General features: G+C 45.4%; 1 protein-coding gene across 4 annotated transcripts in view; it reads right to left on the reverse strand.

Moving 5' to 3' along the window:
• Positions 1-183: 183 nt before the first annotated feature.
• akirin overlaps positions 184-23,559 on the reverse strand; it is a 58,918-nt gene continuing 35,542 nt past the window's right edge. For 3 of the 4 annotated variants that reach the window (XM_075697250.1, XM_075697253.1, XM_075697249.1), the window contains 2 exons: positions 14,406-14,477; positions 184-1,392 (listed from right to left, as the gene is read on the reverse strand). In XM_075697250.1, the coding sequence (XP_075553365.1) occupies positions 1,382-1,392; positions 14,406-14,477 (83 nt within the window). In that variant the 3' untranslated portion in view covers positions 184-1,381. The remainder of the gene's footprint in view (positions 1,393-14,405; positions 14,478-23,559) is intronic. The other variant, XM_075697254.1, reaches the window with a different exon arrangement.

Consider the following 23,559-nt stretch of genomic DNA (forward strand, 5'->3'; position numbering starts at 1 on the left):
CACCATTTGGTAACCAAGATGCATGCAACGAACAGGCTTTGCTTCAGCGACTGTGAAGTGGGGGTTTCTTTTGAGCACAAAATGCATCTACACGGGGCTTGCTTGTTGACCAACTTGACAGGATCCAGTACACCTACCTTGCAGTTAATGCAGACATTCTTGCAGCCATTAAAGGACACAGACTTGTATCTCAAATGTTTTATTCTAATAACCATCAAGTTACACATCTGCAGAGCAAATGAAAGCCAAAGACTACTCCAGCATTAAAGCAAACAACTGAATTGCACAAACTCTCAAGGTTTTGAGTGCTTCAGTGATTATTTCATGTTGACCTCATTACAGCAAGTGCACAACTTAAGTGTAAAGAACCAATGCATGCAACAGACCTCGTGTTTACAAAGCCAAATGAACTGCTTGTCCAAAACTGTCCAAACAGCTACATGTTACAGGCATTTACTGTTCAGGAGCTTTCACGCAACATTGCTGCCGACTGCATTCAAAATGCAACCAGGGAGGCACTGCTCGGGCATTCTGCATATCCCATCCATGACCTCTGTAAATCGCCACACAAGAGAACAGCAATGTGGCAAAACCCGTGCAAATCTATGTACATGAGCCAGTCAAATATTTTGAAAGCAAAGGCAAGAAAACGCACGCAGTGGTACAAAACTAATGCATCAGCTTGGCATGCACACCCTGTAGTGCATTATATATTATACATCTGTACACTAAGTTAATTTTGAGGCCGCCTCTTGGTGACTGTGAGCTGCAGTTTCAATACTTTTCCTCCTAGCCATATAAAGCTCTCTGCAATCGCACACCTAAGTGCACCCCTCAATATCCAGCAAGCTGTTCATGCTGAAGCTTCACGTCACACATACACTGCAACAATGTAAGCACAAAATGGACATTCATTCAGGGCAAAGTAAACTGAAGCCATATAATTACACGTCGCAATGCACCACACTTGTACTTTTTTTAACTCTTTACATAGAAAATGTGACTAAACTTCACTCCTTGGCATACAAAAGCAGTCTTTTGCATCCACCAACCACATGCAATGTCACATTCAGCACTCTTAATGTCATCACAGGTCTCCTATGGCGAGGTGGCAACAGCAGAAAGCACACACTTATTCGCATCGCCAACACAGAAGGGCTTGTAGATGAGGCGTCTCCTTTGCTTCTTTCTGTCAGGGAATGAACGCACCAGCAGTCTGTGTGCAAGTCACAAGAGAATGGAAGAACTGACAAATGAGGGGCGACACTGTGGCATGCCGGCTGGACATTGGTGCCTGCAGAGTCCAGGCTCAAACTGCCTTGCCCTCGGTTAGCTACAGCACAGAACCCCCACTTGAGTTCTTTCACAGTGCAGCATCGTGTTACGACAAATCTGAAACAATGCAAAAAAAAGCAGGCATCAGGAAAGCTCAGCTTCATATGCTGTGTCCAATTAGTGACTTGATCGGAACACTTGCCCTCCTCCAAACTTGCATGGGAAGGATGGATAGGACATGGATTTGCCTGAACTTTGTCCTTCTCACTTTAAATGGCTTCATGACTTTGCAAAGTGATCATTTTTAAGGGAGTACCACCATTATAGGTAATGAAATAAACATTATTAAAATTGCCTGACAGTAGGAATCAAACACAGGACTCCAGCACAGAAGCCAAACATTGAAACCATGCACGTATGGGCAAGCACAATCACTGTAATTATGCATTTGCCGCTGCACAATTACGTGATTACATAACTACATAAGCATGCATAATTGCTGCTCTGCAAGCAGCAATTATGCATGCTTGCAGAGTCATTACCTTCTGCATTAAAAAAAAAAGTATAAATGAAGCCACAAGAGCATCTGAAGCACCAGTTACGAAGGTCAGACTAATCCGTGTACATACTTCCCATGGTGGCTGAACGATCGCAGCACCAGAGTTTCCTCTAGTAATTATTGTAGGAAACTCTGCGACACACACACCGGTTGTTTCAGCGAACACTTTCAAAATTTCTTGAATGTTGCAGATAGCGCAATTCTAGTTCATGAGCTGGTCTACTCGAAGAGGCAGACATTACGTGCTCAAAATTGAAATGCCAAATTGACTAACAAACATTAACGAATTACCTTGACCCATTATTTACATATTCCAGCCGTGGAAATTGAAAGGTGGATCCACTTGGAACAAATTCTTAGGATGACAACCTTATGAGATATTAATTCCCAAACATAGCAGAGAATTACATCGGTGTTCCAGTTATGTTTGTGCTTGAATGCCAAAACACCTTTTGTTAAGGAAGTTACGGGGCTTTGAGAATCAACTTTCTTTTTCCCCTAAACCCTAAAAGGGCCCCTAAACAACCTTCAACATCCTTTAACATATTTCTGAAATAGTCTATTTTAACTTCAAATGCCTTTCTCTACTTATATAAAAAGTGGTTCAGGGCACCTCTCTTGGATGTTGATAAAAATTGGCACAAATATTCATGTCTCCCTCATGCTTGCATAAATGTTTCAGAGTAGTATCATGAGAACGTTCTATTCAGCAGAATTTTGCTCCTTTGCACTTTCTGAAGGGTCTGAGGGAGCTTAAACACTACAACGGCAGGATCGTTGAACAATTACTGCATAGGTAAATTTGTTTTGATGGACGTGACATTTTTTTTCTTTCACTACACAAGATCCTTGTATTGTCATTTCTTTATGTTACCTTTGCAGTCAAGCTAAGAAAGCGAGAATATAATGACCTGGATTGTAGCCCAAGGAACGTGACAAAAGAAGCAGTCAATATAGGCCACACAGTAAAACAAAGAAATCGGCTCTAAAAAAAAAAAAAAACTTTTGAGAACACTACTCTCACGCCTTCGCTTCTCTAAAAGGCCCCAAGCCAGTAGTCAGGTGTGTTTTCTGATGCAGGACTTCTTGGATATAGGGTCTGGTGTGCCTTCAGTTTTTGACCGGGTAGTGTCGTCACAGATGAAACCATGAAGTGTGTTTCAAACACTGCCGAATGACATGAAAATCCAGAATGCAGTTCCACTTGCAACTCACTTCTTCATTTTTGTGTTTACGTAGCAAAAAAAAGTTTTTGCCACATCAAACATGAAATGTTTACGTTGTCCACGGGCTAGAAGTTCTGCTCCTGGCATCAGTAAAACAAAAAAATTTTTGTTTACTTTCATAACATGCGAGTCAGTAGTAATAACAGACTTCAAAGTGCTTATGCCCCTGAGCTGTCTTCAGATCTTGGGAAGGATATAGCTAGCTCTTACTTCACAGGACATTTTAAGTGTTAGCTTTGGTGGAGGCTATATGCACGAACAAGTTTTCTTGGCGATGAAGCGAAAGTTATGGAGGCGAAGCTTTTGCACATCTATTTGTTCGCAATGTAGTCCAGGCGAGTTCGGCAGTGGTTTCGATTTCTCTGACCTTGCATACTTCCTTTACTTCACTGAAGGCAGAGACAATTAACTTGACTTTATTTCTAAGGCTAAGTCATGTTCACACACATCGGATACGTATCCAGTTCTGGACAGCGAGCAATGCAAACTGCGTGGGAGTCCCGAAGCAGCCATATGACCTCAGCACCGGTTGGGACTAGGATGCACAACTGACGCCAGCACGTACGTGCCGACGATTTCCACGTGTTCGCTTGGTCTTGCAAACACTTGTTTTGTGTGCTTCATCAGCTTTTTGTTGCTGAAGTTAGTCATCAGCCTCTCAAGGAAGGTTGCGAAAGGGACAGCAAACGACAAACACTCACCAAAAGACGTGGGTACCATTATGCCTGCGCTGAATGTTTAAAACGTACAACGGTCTCGCAATTGGCAAAACTCAAAAGGGCAAACTAAAAATACAACAAGATATCAGTAGATGACGGATGAATCATGCATCGTTTAAAATATGTGCTGTAAGAAACCGAAGTACTGCTCTCCATTTTCCAAGTAAAAGAAAATTGAACAAAGCTGTGGAACTATTTCCAGCAGCAATGCAAGAGGTGTGCTTTGGTGCGACTTCGCTTCATGGCCAAGAAAAGTTGTCTGCCAATATAAGCATTTTCACTCCCATTCTTGCCGAATCGCTTGGGAGTGTGAAGGTCCTGCTTCCTCCATGACAATTCAGTGTAAAGCATGTTTTATAGCACTCTAGTCTAAAATACTACGCTATTCCCCGATGTTCAACTGGTCGTCGGCTTTCCAAACATACACTAGCCCAGCCAGGCACGGAGCCGGGCATACCAAGCGAGCCACTGGTGCCAGAGCTCCCATGAACAGTATCTGGTTAATGCACCATGGCAGAAAACAGCCGTGCTGCCACAGATACTTCTAGACACTGTGGGCACAAGTGGATTCTGCTGTCTGTGATGCACAGATGGCAACACAATCCTGGTGACGCTGGAGGGAAGAGTGTTTTGAGTCGCATCATTGAACTCTTCTCTCATTTGTGGAAGCACCTTCTGATGCCCTGCTCTCCTCTTTCATTGGTCGAAGTACCTTCTGGCGCACTGCGAAGGTCTGCACCTATGTCAATGCCAACAACTGAGGAATCACATGAGAGATGAGTGTCGTGCATTGCTCCTCCTCAGGCCTTCATGCTTCACTTGAGCAATTACAATGTGATAGCATTATGAGACTATTATTTGATGATTACATGGATCTGCACTACTTCTACATCATGGTCGTCAGCAAGTTATGATCCATTGCTGCTGGAACAGTCAGACAGCCAGGAAAGCCCAGCTATGGTGGTCTCCATATCAGGTTAGTGAACTTATACAAAGCCAGTGTGATTGGTGGGTCAGTTTCACTATGCGCACATCACGTTTCTTTTTCCCAGTTTGATCAAAGGCAAACACAGAAACGATATGGCACTTGTAGTCCGACATGCATGATTATATGGCAATTAAACAATTTAAATGTCAGTCATTAATAGTAACCGGCTTCAAAAGCAATTATGTCCCAGATTTACGCAAGCTTGTCAACAGGAATGCAGTTTTACAGTTGATCCCTGATATAGCATCGAATCCAAAGGGGATCATATTGATAATTCGAAATATAAAATACCCCTATCTGAAATTTATCCAACATGTCTGCACGTCTCTGACAGAAAGCGAGAATTTACCAATTTGTCTCTCACAGGCAGTGTCAAACACACGAAAGCTGAGTTACTTTTTGCAAATTAATGTAGCAAGTTGTTTGCACTGCGTAATGTTCTTTGATATGCTGATCAGAACACTAACCCTAAACTCCCATGTCACCTGGAAAGTGCTTATTGTGCATTATTCAAGGTAAGGTGGAAATAGACACACCTCGGTATAAACCAGCCTGTATGTGTACTTGCGGTACTGCCATCAGCACACTTGTACTGTGAATCACGCATGAACGTGCCCGCCCATGTGTCCGTCACAATTGTGCCCGCCCATGTGTCCGTCACAATTCCAACAGTACAGTTTTACAATGGCCGATTGTCATATGTGGGTTTTGGAAGAGACTTCCAGTTGGAACCGGTCGTCCTCACTTTTCAACTGCCTTAAAAAGTCCACACGTCTTTTTGCATGCCGCTCAATGCTCCGATGCCTGCCTCGCCTCGTCTTCTTGTCCTTGGCCCTTCTCTGGCCGCTCCGTCTGCGACTACACGCATGCTTTCAGCTTGCAGAACATCCGAGTCCATTTTCAATGACATGTAACTGTGCGAGCATGAAGGAAACAAGTTCTGCGCGGAGCTGCGAATTGCACAGAGATGAGCCTTGTGTGCCACAATTTGGTCTTTCCGCAAAGTGCGGTAGTTTTGTTAAATTCAAACTGTAATGCAAAGATCTGTCCAAGTGGGGTTCGGGCTCGGATTTGGTTTGGCTATTCACAGGAAGCCTTTGCCTACAAGACAAACCTTGCAGCACAGACATCTCCAGTTCGGCAACCCATGCCTGAGCACCACTCAGTGAAAAGATGGTGTCATAAACACTGTGGAATGCGTATTGGACAGGGAGGTCTTTTGTGTTCTTGGAGCAGAGTGGTGGTCTACTTATCTTGCTTATTCTTCCTCTGTAGCATAAATGCCCTTCAGATTCAACCTCTTGTATAACAGCATCTGCCAAAACAATACAGTTGCAATTTCGTGGACAATAAAGGGCCCCCCACCAGGTCTGCCCATTTTGAGTTGATAAACGTGTGCATACAATGCACGCTAATGATTGTGTCTGCTAAGTATTACACTGCTACTTGCTGTGGAAAGAGCTGAAATTCCAAACCAGGCGCATTTCCCAGATTAATTTGTCCTTCTCCTCGTAGGTGCTGCGCTCCCAGGTGTCGTATATGCGCTAGTGTGCCTATACATGCCTTTGCTGTGACGTTGCTCAAAGTGACATGCAAGAATTCATCAAGGCAACATCCGGAAGGGGTTAACCGAGGGGCCCATTTTTATTAGTCATATCATAAGAAGCCAACAAACACTGACACTAAGGACAGCATAGGGGAAATTGTGTTTAATAAATGAAATGCGAAGGTTGTGGGATTGTTCCCCACCTGCGGCAAGTTTTTTCATCCACTTTCATTTCCATTAACTTATCGTTTCTTTATTTCATTTATTAAGTGCAAGTAATTTCCCCTATGTTGTCCTTGGTGTCAGTGTTAGTTGGCTTCTTATGACAAGGCAACATCTGTTAGTTGTGTAGTCTGTTGTTTCAATAGACTAAATAAAGTTTAGAGAAATCATAAAACACACAAACCGAACGTCTGTATATATTTGCTTTACTTCGTACCATAGCAAGAGAGATGTACAGTAAAAACCTCGTTAATTTGAAGTCATCAGGACAGTAAAATATCTTCGAATGAAGCGGGTTTTCGAATTAACCGAACACACACACATACACACAAAAAAAAAAGAAAATGCAACCCAGGCCAAAAATTTTGCTGCAGGAATGTGCTCCTTTATTTGGCGATCTTTGCATTAAAGTAATCAGAGATGCTGGTTTACCGTGTCCTATAGTTTGAGGCTCCAAGAGTCATGCTTTCTAGTTGGCCAACTACGTGCAGCACTTGAAAATTTCCACCGTAGCACTCAATAAAACTGCGGATAACGTTCAGCGATCCGATAACTTCCCTAAGAGCGGGTGCTCAGAAAGGCTCGTTAGCGTCATCGTCGTCGCTGTCATCGCACATGGTCACATCAGTGGTAGCTTCACTCTCCAAGTCTGAGTAGCACATTTGTTGATCATTTTCGAAGTTCCGATACCCGGCGAAGCCGACTGCACCGGATTCGCTATCCTCTGCGCAGAGTGCATTGATGCAGTCACAATACTCGGCTCCTTCTTCACCAAGTGCACATGAATAGTCAGCATCAGCATTGACGGTGCTTTCCTCCGAGAAGCCAGCATGTTCAAAACACCGCATGATCAAAGTGGCTTCCACTTGCTTCAATGCATACACAAAAAGACATATGGCCCCGAGGAGGTCAATGAAGTAGGTATTCCTTGCCGTAGTCGTAGCAGAGGAGCATGCGGTTCAGCAGGATGTGGTGGTAAATCTTCCTCGTGTGGGGAATGATGCTTTGGTACATTGGCTGCGAGATCAACGTGGTGTTCGGAGGAAGAAATACCATTCTTGATAGCTTTCAGGTGTGGGATGTCACCATGCACTGGGCAATTATCAACAACGAAGAGTACATTCCTGCCTGTAGCTGCAAACTTGCGGTCAAGCTGCCGAACGTAATCTTCAAATATTGCGCCTGTGACCCAGGCTTTCTTGTTGTGCCAGTAGATAAGCTCATCCCTTGGTGGCAGCAGTGCATTTTTAAAGCAGCGAGGCTTCCCACTCTTTCCAACTACGAGTAGCGGCAGCATATGTTTACCGCACATGCTCATGCCGAACAGAACGGTAATGCTTTCCTTGCCCTGCTTTTGACCGTTGACCGCTGTGTCCTTCGCTGCGAACGTTTTTGTCGGCAGCATATCGTAAAAAAGGGCTGCCTCATCATGGTTGTTCGCATCGTCTGCACTGTACTCGCTAAGCAACGGAGCCAACGTGTGTTTCTTCCAGTCATCGACGACGCTCTCGTTTGCGCTGCCGCTCTTGCCACAGATGGCTACGAAAGTAAAATTATTGTGCTCTTTAAAATGGCTGAACCATCCATTGCTACACTTGAACTCTTCGTACCCAAGTTGTAGAGCCAAGTCATTGGCCTTCTCCCGCAGCATCGTTCCATTGACGGGAAGGTGAGCTGCGTTTGCTTTCTGCAGCCAGCAAAGTAAAGCTGATTCCACATCGTGGTACATAAGAGCCCGTACTTGCGACCGCTTCAAAGAATATGTGTTGCTGTAAGCCTCCAGTACATTCGACTTGTTCTTCAAGAGGGGCACGCTGTGCCTTTCAGCCAACTCTGTCTCAGAACACATGTTCTCACCCGCTTCTTGAATCAAGCAGAACTTCTGCTGCAGCGTTGAAGTCATACTTTGACATATTCACTCACTGACACTTCTGCACAGTTAGGAAAAAAAAAAAAATAATAACACCAAGCTAGCTGCAACACCACTAACCAGCGCACACAAAGAAACGGCGCAGACTGTCATTGCATGCGCACGTCACCGCAGGTGCAGAGAGGAAATGGGCGAACGGCAGCCAGTGGCAGCGGCATGGAAAACGTGCTGACGTTGCGACTTAGAGGAGCATGCAGAGTGGGGGACGAGAGCATGTGACAAAAACCGGTATGCTCGCTGCATCGCAGTGAAGCACGTGTTCTCCTCTGCAGGCGCGCGTTTTCGGCGGTGTACAGGGCGTACCATGGACTGATTTTTGTGCTAGCAGTACGACGGGTCGGGCGCTTCATCTATAAATAATTGCGATTGCTACGTGGTGTCACCTCGCGGCTCCAAATGGCCGTCGTTTCGTCGGGTTTGCAGTGAAATGGGGATCGGGAATTGCCTCATAGCACCCCAAATCTTCGAATTAACCAGGTTCGTCTAGGCTGCCGGTTCGAATTAACTAAGTTCAAATTAACGAGGTTTTACTGTACTTCCGTTTCATCCGCTTGTTCCCATGTTGTTCAGTCGCACGCGCAGACAACGAAACTGTCATTTTATACTGTGTTCCAGTGCACATTCATGCTGTATGATCCACTTGGCTCAGTATTTGTAAAAAAAAAAAGAAGAAGAAGAAGAAGGCGGGCCCTGTGACGTATGCGTAAAGTGATCCTCAAGCTCCGGTATGGGAGAACGCAGGGAAGGAATTTCGCTTGAGCTTGCCTCCTGAAATCATGGGTTTGCGGCCCTGAAATATTTATATCGTAGCTATTAATGAACTAATTTGAAAAACACTTGTGGTAGAACGCTTCCACAACTTCCAGCATATAGCCAAAATGTTTCATGGAGCCTGGCGAGGTACCCTTTAAAGATTTCCAATGACGCAAGAAGTGTTTCATGTGTCTGTTAGGAGAAGCATAACAGCAGAGGCTCAGTGCAGCGTTCAATATATTGCGGCAGTGAACAGGAGTTCAATATACGCGTAATACATTGTTATATTTTTGTATAAGATTTTTAAGGGAATTTTCCAACAGACAATATGGATAATAATTATCTATATCAGTTTGATATATGTGGGATTGCCTGTACGCACACGCTCACTGCAAAGAAAATTGGCTCCTCCTTAAAAGAGCTAATGTTGCAGTATGTCACTTGCACATTACTATGAATAAAGAATTATACTTCTGAGCCCTTATTTGCAGAATGCATAATCTGTTAAGCCTATCTTCATCTGTAACAGCTTTTCCAAGTCAAATGCTTCTGCTCTTACAAGCACAGTCACTGCAAATGCAACAAAATGCACTTTTTAGCCTGAGCACCAAATGACCAGGGGCATAGCCGGGGGGGGGGGGGGGGGGCTTATGGGGCTTCAGCCTCCCCCCCCCCCCCCCCCCCGAAATTTTTTTGTGCTGTCCATGCACTGCCAACCAAAGCAACCCCCGGCGCCAGAAATCATTCTGGATTTTGTCTAGAACGTCTTTTTCACGGTCGAAAAGCCATTTCACGGCAAAAATTTCAAACTAGGGCTGGATTTCGCGGCCATGCCCATGTACTGGGAGTCACATAACGCAAGCAGCTCCATCCGAGCACAAAGTTTTAAGGACGTTTTGATGGCGAGCGGGCTCGCCGAGGCATCTCACGGAGGCCGCGGAATACACTCTATCATGGAATCTACGGAGCGCGTGGATGTCAATTCCGAAACTTTATGGGTATAAAGTTCTCATAAACCTTTCGTGAAAGGTGCATCGACATTTCCAAGCGTGTGCTTTAGATTTTCAATTGCCGAACTTTGTAAGTTTAATGTTGCCGTACATATTTGACGCCAAAGGTTCATTAACTTTTCCAAAGTCGTACATCGGGCTATACAACGAGACAAGCCAAATCAACACACTATCAGACAAGTTGACAAAGTCGGCAGTGAGGCCCGATGAGACGAAGCATTCTGGTGGTTTATTCGGGCCGTCATGTCACATAAAAAAATATCAACGCTTTTTTTCACCTGCGCCAAAGCATCCAGTGAAGACACTAAAGCCAGCCAAGGTAACTACGTTCTTATTTATTTTTCTACTTTGACTTTTAATCGCGAAGACACATTGAGCCTCTTCAATTTTTTTGTTCTTGCTCCCCTACCCGCGGGCTGCCAGAGCCAGCCAAAGCGCATGCGTTTTTCTCGTGTCGCACCGACCACCGCGCAGTGCACTTCGGTGCGCGTTCGGTTTTCTCTGGCCGAGAGCATTTTCGCCTGGCAGAGTTTTGGACGCTTTCTAGCTAGCAGAAGAGAAAAAGAAACAATGGTTGCTCGCCGCCATCACCGTGGGGACTCGATGAATTGCACCGCGTTCGCTTGAGCGCAACCTCTCCAGAAAGACTTGTCTCGCTGGTGTAGGATGCCGAGCAGTATGCGCATCGTTCTTGGTGGACCAAGCATCTCGTGTTTTCTTCGATATTCTTTTAATAGCCACATTAGTTGCGCAAAGTAGGCATTCGACTGTGACCAACATACTTTCCTTTGCGTTTTTTCCCCCTTTTTTTCATCACGGTGCCCCCGCCCCAGAAGAGGAAAAAAAAAAAAAAAAAAAACGTAGCGGCGCAGCGAATTGTCGCATGGTGAAAGTTCTATTTGTTACTTCTTTTGCAGAAAGTAATGGGCCATGGGATGCTTCAGCTTCCGGATACTCTTATATTATTGAGATAGCAATTATATGGACACTCTAGGCGCATTCCCTGCCGTCACCATCGCCCTCATGTTTCGCATAAAGTCCAAGGGCGATAACATCGTGACCACGCGCCGCATGCTGTATGTGCGAGTGAAAGCGTGTGGGGGGTGGGGGGGGGGGTAATGGGTGAGCCGACGATGGTGGCTCACTCTTGTGTGCACAAGGGAGAAAAGTGTGGAGCAAACGCACAGTCTTCCGTCGCGCGCGATACATCGGGGGGAGTGGATGGAATGGGGGCAGGATCTAGGATACTGTGAATCTGTAATTGCGCAACATGTTTATTTGCCTTGTTTGACGCATTATAAACAGTGACTTTTTCTTAGATATGTAGATTTATTGGAGATTACTTATACGTATGTTTAAATATCTTGTTGCGAGGTTTTGTGTATACGTGCAGTGAACCTCGTTTCCAGTGGCACTTTTTTGGCCTTTATCATGCTGTATCTTCGCATTTGTATATTCCATTGCATCTTTGCATTTCGAATGTACGAGGGCGAGTCAAATGAAAGTGAGCCTACCCACCCCGCGCAATTATCATTCTGTTTATTATCTGCAAGGCCAGCGCGTAGCACACAGGCATCTCTCATTTACAAAAGTGACACGCAGGTGTGAGGATAAATGTTCTTTAATGCGCTCATACACTGGGTTGAACATGGTTGCGTGACGTAATGGACACTCCAGAAGTTGAGCAGCGTGGTGCCGTGAGGTTTTTGACAGCTGAAGATGTTTCCCAAAAAGAGATTAGTGACCGTATGGCTGCCGTGTACATTGAACATTGCATTTCATTGGCAACTGTGAAGTGTTAGAACAAACGGTTCAAAGAAGGACTTGGCAATCACATTGGCAACTGTGATCCCAGACCGGACCAAAGCCATCGTGCAATCACCCCTAACAAAATTGCAAAGGTTGATGAGTTGATGACACAAGAACGGAGGATAAGCATCGATGAACTTGCGAAGCGTGTGAACATCAGTCACGGTTCGGTTCACCGTCACCGTTCATGCCATAATTCATGAACATCTCGGTTATCGGCTCTTGTGTGCGCAATGGCATGATGCCAAAGATTTTGAACCAACACCAGAATACGGAGAAGTTCGGCGCTGCCTTTACTCATCTGATCCGGTATCACAATAAGGGTGACGATTTCTTGTCTGCAATTGTGATCAGAGACGAACCATCACGCCACTACTACGAGCCTGAAGCACGACGGCAAAGCTTACAATGGAAACATTCAAATTCACCGCCCCCAAGGAAAGCAAAGGCCGTCATTTCCGCCAGAAAGGTGTTGTTGACTTTTATTTTTCGATCATCAGGGGCCATTACTGATAGAATTTGCTAAACCTTGAGAGACTATCAATTGTTTCCGATATTGTGAAACGCCGGATCCCCTGCGTGTCGCAATCAAGAACTACGTGAAAAATTGACGAATGGTGTCATCTTGTTCCACGACAATGCCCTTCCCCACGTCGCTGAAGTGGTTAATACAAAACTGGCAAAGTTCAAGCGGGAAAGCTGCAACATCCGCCATACAGCTCAGACCTGTCACCTTCAGACTTCCACATTTTGGGGCAACCGAAAAAACAGCTCAAGGGAACCAGATTTGTCTCAGACGATGACGTGAAAGTCAGCTGCAGACGTTTTGAAGCAACAACCCAAGGAACTTTACGAGACGGGAATTACGCGACTCGTTAGTCAGTGGGACAAATGTCTAAATGCTCATGGAGGCCACTTTTACCCCATTTGTCACATATTCGCATTGGCTCACTTTCATTTCACTCGCCCTCGTATATTCTGCAGAACTGCTTCCTATGCGTGCTCTCTGTTGCATCTATAATTTCGGTGCAATTACTCACGATACACGACCGATGACAGCTGCTCCTGTGTAATACATTGGAACAAATGACAGCGTCATTGCGATTTTTCACTGGTCGTTGCATACGTACATGAATGTAAACACTGTTCTTGAATGACAAAGTTTCATTAACATATTTGTCCTCAACTTGTTCATTTCACGGCCTTTACATTTTTCATATCAGCGGCATGCACTGCTTTGCTGATTTCAAACTGATGTAGTTCTAAAGTTCATGTGATATTTTCTTTACTTACTAAATAGACAAAAAACATGGAAGCATTGACATGAGTTATCTTGGGCACATACGAGCATAATATTTTATGAAAGAATACATATTATACTTGTATTGACAGAGCGTAGTGTTCAAGAATTCTTTTGCAGCATCTTTGGCAATGGCAATGCAGTTATTATTCATGTATTCGATCCCTAGGCAAATTATTTAAGAGGAAGCTTTAGCTCGGGCCCATCTCCGACGCGGCCCATTCAGATACATTTAAAACGCAGAAACCCTTTTCTTAGATAACTCCCGAGTCGCTTTTAATGAAGTTTGTTGCATTTGAGAGAGCAAGTTAAATTCTAGTGTCTATTGGAAGCGGAATTTCGATTTAGGGCCCGAACATTGTTTAAAATATTTTGAAAAATTCGAAACTTCGAAAAAAATAGAAGCAGGAGCTTTACAAATTAATGGCTCTGCATCAAGAAAAGATATCGCGGTTCTGTAAACGGCATCCATTACACCATTCAAAGCGGACAAAGTCGATATGTCTATTTGTATCTTATGTGAATTGGTTATGTTATGTACAAGGGTTCTGCAAAAGCCGTATTTCCATAATACTTAATTTTTTGAGACTCATGTGTAACCTCAATTTTGTCCACTGTAGATGTACTATTATGTGCAATTCACAGAATTGTGATATCAGTTTTCATTGCTGATTTACAGAGTTGTAAACTTTTGTGTTTCGTTTTCTGAAAATTTTCGTTTTCTGCCACTCTTCAATAAAATATTGACGACCTAAATCGAAGCATACAATCACTAGAATTAAAATTTTTCTTTTAAATGCAACAAACCTCATCAAATTTGGTGAAGTAGTTGCCGAGAAAAACGAATTCTCCTTCTACATATATTTAGATAGGAGCATCCGACCTAATGCTTCCTCTTGGGAGGAGGCCGAGCTGCATTGTGAGCCCCCCCCCCCCCCCACCTCCCCCCGAATGAAGTTTCTGGCTACGCCACTGCAAATGAACCAAGAATTTTAAAGACTCAAAACATTCGGAAGAGCAAAAAAAGAAAAACAAATGAAGACAGAGAGAGAAAGATGGATCACTTACAGCTGGGTGTAGCACCCTCATACCGCTTCTGAATTTGGTCATAGGTAAATTTAACAAATGTGTCGTATTGTTCTGTAAGGAGAAGGAAAGAAATTGCAAATAAGTTCAGTACAATGGTGCTTAAAGGCAAATATTGGCCTTTCAACTTTCAAAAGCACCATTTTAAACAACACGCCAATACAGTAACTTTATTCAGCCGAGCTCTGACACAATTTTTCAATTGCAGTCGTGTCAGTGACTGCCAAACAAAAATGTGCGGCATTATATTTGAACAAGAGTAATCACACTAACAATGAAGCACTCAGCAAACATAACCAACACCCTATTGTACATTACTGAATGTAAAAAAATGAGGCACCCCTCTGGAAAAAAAAATCTTAACCTCGAGTTAATATAGTAATACAATATAGTAATCGATGGTTTTTTTCATGCTACAATGACACTCTAAAAGCACAATGAAATGTGTTTGTCTAGATATTTCTGGAACATAGTATTCACTAAATTTCACAACACATAAGGATGCCAATCTCTAATAAATTGAAGAAGAGAGGAAAGCCTCATCAGGTCCAGTCTATCTTACCAGAAATGCCACCAGCAACAAGAAGTGCGGTGAGGAATGTGTTCCTTCCATGATATGATTTCTACCCATATCATCACGTATCTGTTCTTCAGTCACTGAAGGCCAGGGATACCAATCTTTTATGAGAATATGATGACTGATGGGCCTACTACTGTGGACACTGGAGACTACATATGATAGAAACACTTGGGAACCACCTCTATCTGCATGTTTAGTGGCACGTTACAGGCATATGCCGCGCCCACACAACATCACTAAATGCCACCAATGGCTGCTCAAGTGCCACTGGATGTCTGAGTTCACTTGCCCCTATCCCCACCACTGAGAGCAAAAGCTTTATTCCCGAGAACAAACTTTGCTTTTGCAATGCAGTTCAGTCTGTGAACAAGATCTTTTCAGAGTGCCAAAGGTTATGACTGCGGTGTGACACACATGCCAGCACATTGCCATCACAAAGGCCGTGCAAAACAGTTCCACTTGCTCCTAAAAGCTCCATGCTTGCTGCTACTGCATTTCTTTTCCACAGTTCTCACTCCACCAGTTTGCATTGAGTGATGGAGCTAAATGCAGTTTGGATGAACAATAGTAAAAGGAAGTTTTACTATATAAACAACTTTTTAAAAAGCTATTGAACAGAAAAGCTGCAAGCTTGTGAGTGTAGAGTGTCTTTTAAGGACATTTGTATTAGGTGTGGGAGTAAGGTGAAATACTAAGCAAATTAACATTTTGGAGATCTAATTCGCAATAATGTAATGAGGAGGGAAGATAACCGACGGTCATTAAGGGTTATGGACTGCAGTCCAAGGGAAGGGAAGCGTAGCAGGGGGCAGCAGAAAGTTAGGTGGGCGGATGAGATTAAGAAGTTTGCAGGGACCACATGGCCACAATTAGTATATGACCGGGGTAGTTGGAGAAGTATGGGAGAGGCCTTTGCCCTGCAGTGGGCGTAACCAGGCTGATGATGATGATGAATTCGCAATAAGACCACTTTGTACACACAAGCAGGCAGGAACTGGCTGCAAGTGAATAAACTTGCTTGAAGCATGTACACTTCTGCGTATATGGTGCCTTGCACTGCCATAAGAGCTTGGTACAGAGTCCATCACATTTTCTTTTTTAGAGCTTGAAAATATTTTTGTGCAGAGAACTTTCTTTTTTTTTGTAAAACTTAACGAAATATTTTTCAAATCGTAGAACCAAGCCTAAACCCTTACCTTACAGAAAATTTGGGAGAGCTGGGAGGCATGTAAGCAGTGCAAATTGAGATGTAACAGAGGGCCCACTTTATCTACCAGATTCTAACATGCACCCCACGGCCTAGTGCACACAAATTTCTTGCGAGTTAAAGGTAAGACAAATAGAAGTGCAGCTGAATGTAATGAGCATCCAGCTTATAAAAGAAAAATATAGCATGCCCTTAAGTTTGCGTTAATAAAAACGAGATTTACCAGGGTGTCTACCTAACTGACATTTCCAAAGTCCCTGGTTTTCCAGGTTTTCCCTGAGTGTCCTTGCAAAATTTCCCAAGTGAAACAGAACCTCGTTTTATGTCCCAATGCTGTCACTCTCTAGTAAGCATGTTAAAAATTTAAAAAGGAAGCAACTTAATTCAGTTTGAATAGCAAGGCGAAGTGTCGATTTTATTAAAAAAGAGAAGAGAGGAGTGTTGAGCCCGATGGTCCTTCGGGAGAAGGATGCTTCACCGCTAAACTGGCAGCATTGAAATGCTGTTGTGACCTCGCCTCTGCAGGCAATTACAGTCGAACCTCGATATCACAAACCTCAATTTTAACGAAATTCTCGAACTAACGCACTTTTTTATTTTTCCCAATCTCTGCCCCATTGAAAACCATGTATTTTTTTTTCGCGATTTAACGAGGTCACTTTATACTGTACTTGCGATTTAACGAAGTCCTCGCGCATCGCACGCACGTACCAGGAGCCTCCTTGACAGGCAGACGAAAACTTTGGCCGGGCATACAGCGATTTGCATGCGCCCTTTAATGCTCAAATTTTCCCGGCGCGCTTCAATACGTGGATCAGAATGTGTCGCTGCGCCATCTGTCGTGTACGTATAAAACCTGCAGCGGACGCGCTCCTGTAGAGCTAGCCGGAGTGCTTCAGAAGTTCTGGAACGCGTCACGCTATGACGTCACCGGCCTGTTGGAAAGGGAAAGCGCCAACCGGAAGTAGGTTTACGAACAGCGGTCGTTGGGCACATTTTCGCAGTTGGTTACTGTATTTACACGATTGCAAGTCGGCCACTTCTTTTTAAATTTGGAAGTCTGAAGTTGGGGGGGTCGACATACAATCGAAACCAAAACATGGCCCCGCCAAAAAAGAGAAACCAACGGGAGCTACAACGTAGTTACAATTTTATGTTTGCTCTATGGCCCTACCCATATCTTTTCGCTATCCCGCGTGTTCGCTTTTCGGAAGGGTTTTTCAAAATTTTTGAGGGTTTTACAGTGCATGCAACACTAATGGGGGGTGTCGATAGTTGATGGAAGCGCCGCTGTTCCAATTTTCGGCGGCACCCTCAGAACGGCGGCGCTTGTGGGGAGTATCGGTAGTTCACGGAAGAGCAGACACCGCTCGCGGGTGCGTGATCGGTCCCGGCCAGTGAAGTGCGACATGGTCATGAAACAAGCCCGGACCTTCGCCTTAATTTTAAGGCCCTGCTCCGCCGTGAGTACAATGACGGTGACGAAAGTATGGCGTACACAACAGATGTCGTTGACTCGTGGCAGCTGCTCTGCGATCAGGGAGGTGCTCCAAGCGACGTGACACTCGAGGACTTTGTCTTCAGCGATGCTCGCGCTGTGACAACTGAAGAGCTGGACGATGACGCAATAATCCAGAGCGCCACAGATACAGAAATGCAGGAGGACGACTCGGACGATGAACTCCAGGCGGCAAGCAACATAGCTGCACCGAAGCAAGTCATGGATGCGCCGGATCTCTTACGCACGTATGCGGGCGCGCACTCGCAAGAAGCCTGTCAACCTACGAGCACCTTACAATCGCGACGCTTATTAAAAAGCGGCAGATGAAGCTGACGGAGTTCTTCGTTTCCACCTGAGTTGCATAGAATTGCTCTATTCCAGCGTTCATGAATCGACGTCGTCATTGCTTTACTGAGCGCGGTATCATCAGATGGCTGCGAGCGTTAAGCCATTTCTCAATGGTTAAGCGCTCTAATGGTAAGTGGTGGCCTCGTGGATCCACCAAGTTAATACTACTTCCAATTTTCTTCGAAAGAATATTCAAGTTGATAGCTGTGGTATGTGCACAATTTTTTTTTCTTTACGCCACGGCTTGCCATGGTGATGACAAATCATGATGATGGCACTGATGGCCACATCTAGTGGCAGCTATGAGCACTAGGCGCGGCGTTTGCTGCAGGCCTGCACTTCGCCGTACGCGTAATGGAGAAAAATGCGTTCGTACCCACTGTCTATCGGGCATCACGCTATCGGTTGTGTTATTAGTTCCGGGGTTTATTGGTTATCTTTGTAATTTTGCTATCTACAATCTGCCATACACCAGGAGTGTTCCAAGAACCTGCATCTTTATTTGGACTGCTGAAACATGCGAACCTCGACTTAACGAAACTCGCGATTTAACGAAAATTTTGGCTGCAAATTGGACTTTGTTATATAGAGGTTCGACTGTACACCCTGACCACCGGTGCCCGTCGCCATACCCCCCCCCCCCCCCATTCAGCGACCGAAAACGACCCTGGGAAGCACTCAATTGCGCACCGGCGGTCTCCACTCTTCGACACTGATCAGGTTCGGAGAACGGGATTTCAACTGCCAAATTACTAGAAGGGTTGCTAGAGCTGTCGCCGGATGTCAGCGCTCAACCCCGACATTCCTGCGTCGTCAACAGCACACTGACCTTTGAGAGGGAGAAAGGTACCCTCTCGGTCCAAGTGCATGTTCGTGAATTATGATGAACCTACCAAGGTTCCCAGATTGGTGCGATCCTGGCCATCACATGGAGAAAGGGAAAAAGGGGGATGGACCAGCCTGGCTAGTTAAGCCGGCGCACAGAGGAGTGCCGGAGTCAGTTCACCAAGTTCCTTCAAAGATGTAAATACGTGAATAAGGTTTTTCGTCCATCCCTGAACTTGTCCTGATGACTGCCTCGTCACGACACCAACTTGACATCACATCGGCCACGAAACCCCAGTCTCAACAGGTGTTAGTAAAATGCACAGCGAATAAATTACTTTGAAGAAAAATCAAACTGGAAAAACCCGTTGCAAATTGAGTCGAACATGTTCAAATAGAAATAAAAAGATGCATTGTGGGGTCTATCAGTGCTCTTCGGACAAAGGAACAACACAGTAGTGCAGACTATCACAAGGGCATTTATTGCACCTTTTATATACCAATCTATAGCCAGCCGAATTATTGATAGAATATGCCGATGGGCGCACAACAAATCTACGAAGTCCGACTCACCGGACCAGGTAACGAGCGAATATGTTTGCCCCATGCTGGACACTTACGCCTGGTCGTTCGTGTGTATATTCACACGAACGATTGTGTTCGTCCATTCCAGTGTAGGCCTCGCGAGACAGTCTCGCAGAAGCTTTGATCGGCGCACACGAGGAACGTCCGTGCCGCTTGCCATACATGAGCCACCGATCAAGAGCCTACACCCTGTCGCGCCTGACTAACCCTGCCATTAGGTGGCACTAGCAGCACAACACTCGCGCCATCCCTCGTAATGCACTACAACCAGACTGCGCTGTCACTAAGCTATGAGGAGAAGCCAGATTACAGAAGACACAAAACATGCGGGCAAAACAGCATAGCAGGGGACGCGTGTAAGTCCCCATAGCATACAGAAGCAAATATTTTCAATTATGAGCTATTTCTATCAACTGATGGCAAGCTCATTGGTATGAGACCCAATGATGATGTGTGGTGTTTTATGGCATAAGGGCCAGGTTTGGCCAAAGAGCGCCATGACAAGTGGGTATGAGACCCAAACTTTGTCACAAGTGAGATTCTCTCTCAGCAGCTGGAATGTTAACTTCAACTGTCCTCAGGGTGTCATTTCCAAATTCCCTGAGTTTTCCAGGTTTTCCTTGAGTGCCTTTGCAATATTGCCCGAGTGACACAGAACTTTATGTTAAGATAGGCTGACATCGTGTTGGCCGATGCTGTCACTCTTTAGTAAGCACGTTAGAACTTTTTTTAAAAAACCAACTTCATCCAGTTTGAATAGTAAGCAGTATTGTTTATTTTATTCAAAAAGAAAACAGAAGAAAAAATGCACAGCAAATAAAATATTGTGACGCAGCAGTTGTCACTACGTTTATTCTGAGTCGAAGATGCGCCAAACCGATCACGCCCACAGCACGGATCACACTCGAGAGACAGCCCCACAAGCGATGTTAAGGAACCCCATATGAACCCCACATGATGATGATCATGTACAGATGACAAAGAATAGCTTATAAATGGCCACACTAATGTCTCCTCGTGCGAGAGCGGCCATCCTGGCCGCAATTCAAAGGGGCGGCGAACGCCTCGTGAAAGGCTTCATACGGGAAACGTGGACAACTTCCGCGGCACGGCAGCTGCGGTCATTTGGAACAATAACTGGTACCACGCGATAGTTCACCGGAGAAGTCTGCTCCAAGACTTTGTAGGGGCCGATGAACCGAAGCTGAAATTTGTCACACAAGCCAGGAGTACGAACTGGTGTACGGAGTAGCACTTCATCGCCAGGGCAGAAGCACACAACGCGATGAGAGGCGTCGTAATGCTGCTTGCGGTCCTGTTGCCTTGCTTCGGTGTTGATGCGGGCGAGCTGGCGACAACGCAGAATGTGGGGCACATATTCTTCACAGGTGGATGGACATTGATTGACAGTTGGCGCGAAGAAAGGCGTCAAAACAGGAACAGGGCGAACGACCATAGACAAGGTAGAATGGCGAGTAACCGGTCGTGTGTTGAACGGCGGTATTATACGCAAAAGTCACGAATGGCAAAATTGCGTCCCAGTTTCGGTGATCCGGTTCGATGTACATGGCTAGCATGTCTGACAGCGTGCGATGAAATCGCTCTGTGAGGCCGTTAGTTTGCGGATGGTAACTGGAGGTAGTCTTGTGGGTGGTTCCGGAGGCTCCGAGTACTTTGTCTACTAGTTGCGAGAGGAATGCTTTTCCACGGTCGCTCAGGAGGACGCGAGGAGCACCGTGGCACAGTATTAAGGATTGAAGTATGAATGCAGCAACTTCAGAGGCTGAGGCAGAACTCACACAAGTTGTTTCGGCGTAGCGTGTCAAATGATCAACGGCTGTCACAATTTATCGTTTACCGGTGAGAGTCACGGGAAGAGGACCGTACAGGTCAATGCCAATGACTTCAAATGGATGCGACGGACAAGGAACCGGTTGCAGTTGTCTGCTTGGAGCTGATGTAGGGAGCTTTAGACGCTGACAAAGGGTGCAGGAAGCGACATACCTCGCTACACTGGTGGACAATCTAGGCCAGTAGAAGCGACCTTTCATACGGTCATAAATTTTCTGGAAACCAAGGTGACCAGCAGTCATGTCGTCGTGAGAAGCCTGTAGGACATGAGCACGTAGAGAGCGTGGCAGGACAGGAACCCAGCGTTGACGATCAGGGTGATAGACATGACGGTACAGGACGCAGTTGTCAATCTTAAATTGCGTCAGCTGTCGACGAAGGCGGGCGTTAGGCGGGCACGAAGGTCCTTGAAGGTGGTCTATGATGCGCCGACAGTAAGAGTCCGCAAGTTGATGAGATTGGAAGAATCTGTTGTCGTGTGTAGGCATCTCGTCTACAGTGGCCAACAAGAAAGCATGTGAAGAGGGGTCATGCGAAAGCTTGTCACGGATGGTAGTTCGAGGTCCATTGCATGGTGTTGTAAGAAGCGGACAGCGGGAAAGCTCGTCTGCATCCTTCTTTAGCATTATGAAACATCGTTCCAGCGCACAATTGAACAAGGACAAAAAGAGAAAGACAACACGAACGCCGGACTTCAGCTTCCACAGTTGAAGTCCGGCGTTCGTGTTGTCTTTCTCTTCTCGTCCTTGTTCAATTGTGCGCTGGAACGATGTTTCATAATGCTAATCATAACCAACTAGCCCAGCTGTCCATACTTGCATCCTTGTGTTTTTTTCCGCACTTGTAGGTAATAGTAAAGTCGTATTCTTGTAGACGAAGGATCCACCGACCAAGCCGTCCAGACAAGTTCTTCAGTGTCGAAAGCCAGCATAATGCATGATGGTCTGTAACGATGGTGAAATGGCGGCCGTGAAGATAAGGTCGAAACTTCTGTACAGACCAAACGATAGCTAGGCATTCCTGCTCCGTGATGGTGTAATTCTTTTCGGCGTTTGTCAGACGCGACGACCCTTTCCCCTAAAGTGTCGTCTCGCTGTAGAACAATGCCACCAATGCCGGCACCACTAGCATCCGTACGCAGGAGGGAAGGAGCAGCTTCATCAAAATGGCGTAGTACTGGTTCAGATGTGAGAGCACGCTTCAGATGGGCGAACGCAGATTCACATTCAGGAGACCACACAAAGGGAACATCAGAACCCAGTAATTTGTGCAGAGGTGACGCTACTGAGGCGAAGCCTCGTATGAATCAGCGAAAATAGGAAGCGAGGCCTAGGAAACTATGCAAATCTTCGGTCTTTTTGGGACGAAGGAAGTGCCGAACTGCCGAAAACTTGTCAGGATAAGGACGAATGCCATCTTTACTCACAATGTGACCTAGTACCTTCTTCGTCTTGCTCGCAAAATGGCATTTCTTGGTGTTTAGCTGAAGTCCAGTGTTGGCAAGGCATGTGAGAACTTCATCCAGACATTGCAGGTGCTGAGAGAAGGTTGACGAGAAAACAACAATATCGTCCAGATAGCACAGGCAAGCCTTCCACTTCAGGCCACGAAGAACGGTGTCAATCATGCGCTCGAACGTTGCGGGCGCACTGCAGGGGCCGAATGGCATGACGTTAAATTCGTAGAGCCCATCTGGTGTTGAAAACGCTGTTTTCTCCTTATCGTCCTCATGCATAGGTATCTGCCAGTAGCCGGAACGCAGATCGATGCTGGAGAAGTACTCGGCACCTTGCAGAAAATCCAAGGCATCCTCTATTCGCGGCATAGGGTATACATCCTTGCGTGTGATCTTGTTAAGTGCTCGGTAGTCGACACAAAATCGAACAGAGCCGTCTTTTTTCCAAACCAAAGCAACGGGGGAAGACCAAGGGCTAGCAGAGGGGCGTATTATGTTCCGTTGGAGCATGTCGGTGACGTTCTTGTCAATGACTTTCCTCTCGGCTAGCGATACGCGATATGGTCTACAGCGCACGATGGATGTACCATCTGTCTCTATCCGATGCGTCGTAATCGAAGTCTTTTCTAACGAAGCTGAATGCGCGTCAAACGAACCTTCATGTTTTTGGAGGAAAGCAAGCAATTGTTGTGACTGCGAAGGTGTCAGGTCGGAACTGATGGCAGCTGCAAGAGCTGAAGGAGGTGCGACCCGTCCGGTACAAGGAACTTCAGAGAAAGCTGG

The sequence above is a fragment of the Dermacentor variabilis genome, chromosome 6 (genome assembly GCF_050947875.1).
Source record: "Dermacentor variabilis isolate Ectoservices chromosome 6, ASM5094787v1, whole genome shotgun sequence".
NCBI lineage: Eukaryota > Metazoa > Arthropoda > Arachnida > Ixodida > Ixodidae > Dermacentor > Dermacentor variabilis.